Genomic DNA, 8,418 nt, shown 5'->3' on the forward strand with positions numbered 1-8,418 from the left:
CAGTCTTTCTCTCCAATAACTTTTGCCATCTTAACCACACTTTGATATTGTTTGGTCACATGTCTCAATTTCTATCTGTGAAATGTGAGATGGCATGGTTACACAAAACCTTAATATTCAGCAAAGGAAGTATTATCTTTGGTAAATCCATGATTCATTTCATAAAACAGGATAATAAAACAATGGAATTAAACCAAAGGTTAAAGAAACTAGAACACGGCTTAGTACTTACCATGGAGGATTTGAGCTCAGGCAAAGAAGCAGGTTGACCACAAGCTAGGATGGATTCCTCAGCCTTCCTCAGTTGGACACCTCACTGCCCTGGTTAACAAAACCAGATTGTTCAAATCCACATTCTAGGCCAACTGTCATGGTGAGGTCACAGAATTCCACACTCGGTTCAATAAGGCTTTCAACAAAGTTTTCAATGATATTATCACAAAAAAATATATTAGGACTAGACAATGCTACTGTTGGGTGGATTGGGAATTAGTTAACTGGATGATCTGAAAGGGTGCTGAGCAATGGCTCCTCCTTATCCATGAGAGAAGTGACCAGTGGGGTGCCACATGGGTTTGTCCTCAACCCAGTGGTATTCAGTTGGCACCAAAATAAAGTAGTCTATTTGGGATGTAATCTCTTCCTGCAGCTTGAATCCATTTTGTGCTATAATCATAATGCTATAATTTTGTGTTGTGAGTGGAAGCCTGGTGAAGCAGGACTTCAACAACAGAGAGCACAATCTTGTTTAAACCAGTGCTTCTCAGGTTATGCAATATGTGGGGAGGGGAAGCAATATTTCTGGTTTCAGATTATCATTAAAATGCATTTTTAATTAAAAATGTATATCCACTGAAGCGGCAAACACTGCCAAAAGCAGGCGCCCTGAGTATTACACAAAGTAACACATTTTTTAAAAAAATGTATAATTTCTTTATTGGGAGATAGGAAGAAGAATAAAAGCAACCAATAATATTGTTTCCCATCCTACCCCAAACTCATTTTGGTGCTTTTCAGATATTGAAAGCCTGTTGCTGCTATTGTCTGATAAATTCCTGCACAGAAGGTATGGGAATGTAGAAGAAAGCAGAAAGGGACATGGAACAAACCGGGAGGGGAAAATCAAAGATAGGCTTCTGCTTTTTGTCTTGATCATTGTCTTTCAGTCACAATTCTAAATGCTAAACAAGAATGTTTATGACTGACCTCAGAGAATGAAGATATTTACAAAATAAGATGCTCTAAACACCTTTGGTGTTCAAAACATTGCAAAATAATAGTTTAGTAAGTTTTAGAAAATCAAAACCAATAAAAAGACAGCACAGCAAAAATGACATATAGAAAATTCAGTACATTGTTTCAGTGCAATGGATTTCAATTGTGTTCTATATTTTTAGTACTTTTATACACATTTTTGGAGTTTTCCCTTTAATTTGAAAGACCCTGTGAATCCCTTTCTTGGGGAAGGCAAAATAAAAATCAAGCACATGGATACTTATCTCTTTATTCCATTCATGCTATTAAAATAACATAAAATGGCAGTTCAACAGAGCCCTTAGTAATGCTCATCTGAATGATTGTAGTCACAAGAAAATTATGACCTCACCACGGAATAGAACTTTTTGACATCACTGGTGGCAGTTCAGCAGAAGCGCTGGTGGCTTGTGTTGGAGCAGCAATAGTGGTGTCCATTCTCTTCTGAGGATTAAACCTGCTATGGTAAGGCATTGTCTCCATGATATTCTTCCACAAAAGAGAGGAGAATATCTAAGTCTTAAGGGGTGACACAAAAGAACAACAGCTACAATATACATTTTCCAAATTTGGGATGCACTTGGGACTGCTATCTCCCTGCAACATATCCAGCCCAGGCAAAGCTTATCAATAGCCAACGATTGTGCACAGTAACGCAAGTTATCTTCTGTGACACTCTTCTGCCAGTAGAGAAGTGACATTAGAGCAGTAGTTCTCAACCTGTGGGTCCCCAGGTGTTTTGGCCTACAACTCCCAGAAATCCCAGCCAGTTTACCAGCTGTTAGGATTTCTGGGAGTTGAAGGCCAAAACATCTGGGGACCCATAGGTTGAGAACCACTGCATTAGAGAGTGGGATTCTCTCCCTCTCATCCTTTCTCAGTCCCAGCATTTAGAGATGAAAATGAAATTTTACTGGGACTATAAGGTAAAGCTTTCCCCTTGACATTAAGTCTAGTCGTGTCCTACTCTGAGGAGTGGTGCTTATCTCCATTTCTAAGCCGAAGAGTGGGCATTGTCAGTAGATGCCTCCTAGGTCATGTGGCCGGCATAACTGAATGGAGCACCATTACCTTCCCGCTGAAGTGATACCTACTGATCTACTCATATTTGCATGTTTTCGAACTGCTAGGTTGGTAGAAGCTGGGAATAACAGTGGGAGCTTACCCCACCCTGCAGATTTGAACCGCTGACCTTCCAGTCAGAAAGTTCTGTAGCTTAGCAGTTTAACCTGCTGTGCCACCGTGGAACTATAACATTGCTTGAATAAAACATTATGGTGAAATACTGTTGTGGGAGGGCAGATTTGTCTCCCTAATAAGACATATGGCCCTGAAACCATGAATTGTAGCTGTTGTGCAACCATGAAAAAATGAAATGTTATTATTTTATTATAATGTTTGTTTATACTCCACATTTTCTCTCCACATGGAGACTCAAAACAGCTCAATATCAGGGGTAATCATCCTGGTTAGTTCCCACTAGTGTTGATGACAATAATGATGATATTTTATATCTTGCTTTTATCTCTTTGTTGAGATGCAAAATAAGATTGCACAAATTAAGACTGCGCAAATACCATGGGATGCCAAAATCCTTAAGAAAGACAAGCAGTGAGAGTTTGATAAACGAGACCTTTAAAATACAGGGGTAGGGAATCCTTTGGCCCTTTCGATGTTTTGGATGACAGCTCCTGCAAATCCCTCACCTCTGGACATACTGGTGGGGGCTTCTGAAGGTTGAAAGCTAAAATGTCTATCCTTGTGTTAATTTTTAACAAAGTCCTGCTTCAAGTTCCTTCTGCCCCACTTCATCATCCTGGAGAGTGGCCAAGGGTTTTGTCTTGTTGTTGTTTATTTGTTCAGTCGGTTCCTACTCTTCGTGACCTCATGGTTTTATTGATTTACTATATTTGTATACCTACCCTCTCAGGTTTCCGGCGACTCGAGGTGGTTTTGTCTTACAGGTGTTATTGTTATGTACCTCTTAGACTGAGAGTATGTGACTTGCCCAAGGTGACTTGCCCAAGGTCACCCAGTGAGTGGTTGAACATAAAGAATTCAAACTCTGCTTTCTCAGTACTACTTCTGACATTCAAGTCACAACACCCTAATAGCTCTCATTTTATCAAAAAAAATATTTTTCTTTTTTTTGTCGTGTCAGGAGTGACTCCTGGTGTGAGAGAATTGGCCATCTGCAAGGACGTTGCCCAGGGGACGCCTGGATGATTTGATGTTTTTATCATCCTTGTGGGAGGCTTCTCTCATGTCCCCACAATTGGGAGCTGGAGCTGATAGAGGGAGCTCATCTGCCTCTCCCCGGATTCGAACCTGTGACCTGTTGGTTTTCAGTCCTGCCGGCACAGGGGTTGAACCCACTGCACTACCGGGATATTGATGTGTTGTTGTTGTTGTTGTAGTAGCAGCTTTGGAATTGAGAGAGAGAACATGGTAGCATGAGCTTTCATAGACTCATGTGTATTTCCTCAGATGCAGCTTTGAGACTAAGGCTCCTTCTACATTGCCATATCAAATCTAGATTTTTCTGCTTTGAACTGGATTATTTGGCAGTGTAGACTCATATAATCCTGTTCAAAGCAAATAATGTGGATTATCTGCTTTGATAATCTGGAATATATGGCAGCATAGAAAGGCCTAATAGAAAGAGAGAAGTTGGTAGCATAAATGTGCGTACAGTGACCTCTTCTTCCTCAGCTGCATTTGAGAAAGTCAACATATGTCTCTGAAAGTGTATGCTACCAACTTCTTTATCTCCATATCAAAGGTGCTACAGGATCATCTTGCATATTTGCATTAACCTTGTGATTGCAGCTTTCCAGAGGGCAACTTCATTCCTTTTGCAGGATTACTGTATATCCTCAGTAAATGGTGGAGGAGGACTATTGTATAGTTCAAGTGCTAGGCAAGTTCACCCCATTCCTCAACCATTTATAAATCTGATTTCTGTTCCATCTAATCAAACACAAGCTTCTTCCCAACTTCTAATCTGTCCCAGGAAACTGGCAGAGAATCCCATTCCTCATCGGAGTTCTCCAACTATGGGGCCGAGTCCATTCATCACACAGACAAGGAGATTCAAGCGGACCTGGATCGCACCAGCAATATGGGAAGCTCTTATCAAGAAGGCAGTGCGGACCTTAAGGAAATGCAGGCAGGAATTGAATTTGCTGTGCAGATAACACCAATTAAAGAATCCAAAAAGCACCAGGAAAAGACGGTAAGTGGGGACAATCAGTTATTTACAGGAAGGAAGGTGTGGTTTGGGGAAAGTAAAGAAGCTTTCTCAGGATGAATGTCACAAAAAGGCAATAAATCATTATTTCTGCCCAGAAAGCATCATGATATTACCTGAAGCTTGAGGGGCTTCAGCCCCCCCCCCCCGAAATTCTCATGGTGGTTTGCGAAAAGGCCTTACTGGTGCATTATTTAAACTGTTATGTTTATTCATATCATGATCTGATCACCATACTCAATATATCCCATATGCATGGGGGTATTGGGGTAATGATACAAAAGGTTTGCTAGGCTAGATCCTCTTTCACTCAGACTCAGCCCCCCCCCGAAACTCAGCCCCCCCGAACCCCCCCCCCGAAAATTTTTTAGCCTCCCCCAAAACAAAATCCTGGCTATGGGCCTGCTCAGAGGGGTTTTGCTAATTCCTTCCTTTGAAATGAAGCCCATAGACACTGGTGACGCGTATCCATGTGGTAACTGTTTAGCTTCAAGATCAGATGGGATTTGTTAATTTTAGGTGGTTAGGGCTGATCTTGTGTTATTCAAATTCAAGTCATAATAACATACTTTGCATTATGATAGGGAGGAGTTGCTGGGAAAATCCATCTTGTGTCCGTTTTGTAACCACAGCCAGCATTTCATTTTAAAGGGTTGCAGCTCAAAGGAAACAAGGACACCTGAGGCAATAGGTGCCCAAGTTTTAGCCATGCAAACCCTTGCTTCAGTATACCAATGGCTGACTTGGGTAAAGACAATTGTTTCTCCTGCCCTTTTGTCATTACAGGATGCAGTGATAGAGACCCCAGGCTCTTCGTTCAACCACGATGATATAATGGAGACCTTAGACAATAAGAACCAAGCTGTGCGGCTGGCAGTCAGTGCTGCAAGAGGGACCAGTACTTTGCAGCCAGAAGCCTTCTCCAGGATTGCTGAGGGCAGCAGTTTAGAGGGAATGGGTCAGCTGGGCATCAGGCATATCACAGCAACTGACCTTGACTTGGAGAAGATGAGACTGGAAGGGGCCATGACCCGGCTGAAGTACCGACAAGAGGACAACGAAAAGCAGAGGCAGCATGAGGAAAAAATGGCACAGATGCGTCTCCAGGCCAGATCTCGATCAGTAAGTAGGACAAAACCATGGAGAAACAGAGTAAGAGAGTGGTAAGAAAGAAAGTTAACCCACAGAAAAAAGTAACCATGAGGTGAAGAAAAAGCAAGATCTAACAATGCTTCCTAAGGCACTCAGGCTCAAGTCTGCCCTGAAGCAGTGAAACAGAAATATAACTGGAATGTGTCCAGAGAAGGGCAACCAAAAAGGTCAAAGATCTGGAAACCAATAAGGAAAGGCTTAGGGAACTGGGTATATTTATTTAACTGAGAAAAAAAGGCTGACAGCAGATATGTAAAGGTAAAGGTTTTCCCTGACATTCAGTCTAGTCGTCTCCGTCTCTGGAGTTGGTGCTCATCTCCATTTCTAAGCCGAAGAGCCAGTTTTGTCCATAGACACCTCCTAGGTCACATGGCCAGCATGACTCCATGGAGTGCCATTATCTTCCCGCAGGAGCAGTACCTATTGATCTACTCACACTTGCATGTTTTCAAACTGCTAGGTTGGCAGAAGCTGAGCCTAACGGCAGGAGCTCACCTCACTCCCTCACTCCTGGATTCGAACCACTAACCTGCTGACATGAAAGCCATGTTTAAATATTGGAAAGGATGCCACACTGAGGTGGGGACAAGCTTGTTTTCTGCTGCTAGGACACAGAGCAATGGACTCAACTGGCATGAAAATAGATTCCACCTAAGCATTAGGAAGACCTTCTGATGGTTAGAGCTGACTGACAGTGGAATATGCTCCCTCCGAGTGTGGTGGGGTCTCCTTCTTTGGAGGCTTTTTAAACAGAGGGTGAAGGGCCATCTGTTAAGAGTGCTTTGATTGATTGCTCCTGCATGGCAGAATGGGGTTGGACTGGATGCCCTTGGGGTCTATTCCACCTCTATGGTTCAGCACTGCACTGTAGCCTTAGAGCACTGCATATCCACTTAGAAGGAATACAATGCACACCTCCAACATTTCACAGATGAAAATGAGCCTCACAGATGAAAATGAGCCCATAGAACCACTATGCCCTATTTTTAGCCAAGCAATATCAGAGTGTAGTCAAGATCACCAAAGTTATTAATGAGGAAGAGCAGACAACCTCAGACAGGCTGTTGTTGAACTATATTATAAGAGTCTACATTGAGCCATTTCAAACTGCATCATGTGTAAGTGTAGGTGGGGCCATAGTTTGTAGCAATGGAAGTAAGCTGAGGACAGAGAGGTGAAATGGGAGGAGAGAGAAATTGGGAACATTTGGGGGAAAAAATGGAACAGCAGAGAGTTATTAGGACTGTCCCTTCAAATCAGAGCAGTTGGAGGGTATGTTAATAGGGCTTCGTCCCTGACCGGGCACATATAAAATGGCTGAAGTTGCAATCCTAGTTACCTTGTTATATGGGCATCAGTCCTACTGATCTCCATAAAATTTACTTCTAAGTAGGTATTCCTATAAGTACCTTTATTTCCTTCTGCGTTAAAATCAGGGCAGCTGATTCAAGGGGCTACTTTATGAGCCAACCTATGATTTTCTGTCTTCCCTCCTCCTGCCTTTTTCCCTTCCCTTTCTCTAGATTGGAGAAGAGCTTCGTGAATTACTCCAGCCTCAGAACCAGTATGCCCTATTTTTTTTCTGCTTCATATTTATCCATGCTATTTACACTGCCAAGGAGCTGGCTTTCTATTTTGTTACCAAACACCACCTATTCTGCTTTGTCGTGTTGCTGTATTTCCTTTGCAAGAAGATCCTCTTGGATTGCAAAAGCCAGAAAAACTAATTGAGAAATAGCAGCAGACTCTCGACTGTAAAGAAAAAGGGACAAAAGAATCCCTGATGTTTTCCCATCTCTGCTCTGTCCTCTCGTCTTTCCTCTTGATACTTCTTCTTTCCTAAGGTGAACAATAAATACAAATCTCAGTGTGGTTATATTAAGGGCATGTGCTTTTAAAAAAATGATATATGTATACAGATGTATTATTTTAAAAATTGGGTCTAGTGCCCCTGGGAAACATACTTATTTTAAAGGTATGGGGCACAAATTAGACCATTAAAAATAATTAAAAGTAACCCTGGTTGTACTAAAAAAGACATTATAGCCTGAACATGGAACATTTTTTCTTCCTTAGACTGTAGTCTCCAGAATCTTCCAAACACTATGGATAAGCAGAGTGGAAGATTCTAGAATTTTTAACACCCCCAAAATATCATGAAGCTCTGAAGTTGCATAATAATAATAATAATAATAATAATAATAGGTAAAGGTCTTCCCCAGACATTAAGTCCAGTTGTGTCTGACTCTGGGGAGTGGTGCTCATCTCCATTTCTAAGCCAAAAAAACCGGCGTTGTCCATAGACACCTCCAAAGTTATGTGGCCGGCATGACAGCATGGAGCGCCATTACCTTCCTGCCGGGGTGGTACCTATTGAAATATTCACATTTGCATGTTTTTGAACTGCTAGGTTAGCAGAAGCTGGGGCTAACAGCGGGAGCTCACGCGGCTCTCTGGATTCGAACCTGTGACCTTTCGAATCTGTCAACAAGCTCAGTGGTTTAACCCACTGCACTACTGGGGGCAACAACAACAACAATAACAACAACTTTTTTTGTATCTCGCCACCATCTCCTCAAAGGGATTTGGGATGGCTTATATGGGGGCAAGCCCGGTCAAACATAGATTAAACATAAAAGCATAACACAATAAAATCTATAAAAGCAACATCATAACATAAAATAACATCAACAACAGCCAATAGCCTGACAAAGTAAACAAATACTTGGGTGGGCAGGGGCTTATGCAATAAAATTGTAAGA

General features: G+C 41.9%; 1 protein-coding gene across 1 annotated transcript; it reads left to right on the plus strand.

Moving 5' to 3' along the window:
• The first annotated feature begins 2,150 nt into the window (after positions 1 to 2,150).
• On the plus strand, positions 2,151 to 7,383 carry LOC132777292 (transmembrane protein 247-like). The gene is made up of 4 exons (XM_067463240.1): positions 2,151 to 2,180; positions 4,268 to 4,489; positions 5,291 to 5,626; positions 7,180 to 7,383. The coding sequence occupies exons 1-4, from the start codon at positions 2,151 to 2,153 to the stop codon at positions 7,381 to 7,383; spliced, it is 792 nt and encodes a 263-aa protein (XP_067319341.1).
• The last annotated feature ends 1,035 nt before the right edge of the window (positions 7,384 to 8,418 follow it).

The sequence above is a fragment of the Anolis sagrei genome, chromosome 1 (assembly GCF_037176765.1).
Source record: "Anolis sagrei isolate rAnoSag1 chromosome 1, rAnoSag1.mat, whole genome shotgun sequence".
Lineage (NCBI taxonomy): Eukaryota > Metazoa > Chordata > Lepidosauria > Squamata > Dactyloidae > Anolis > Anolis sagrei.

Bases quoted from the DNA above. Each gene is read 5' to 3' on its own strand.
- LOC132777292 (XM_067463240.1), top strand. From the start codon at position 2,151: ATGAAAATGAAATTTTACTGGGACTATAAG. The intron at 4,490-5,290 runs GTAAGTGGGGAC...TTGTCATTACAG, and splicing joins AAAAGCACCAGGAAAAGACG to GATGCAGTGATAGAGACCCC. The intron at 5,627-7,179 runs GTAAGTAGGACA...CCCTTTCTCTAG, and splicing joins TCCAGGCCAGATCTCGATCA to ATTGGAGAAGAGCTTCGTGA.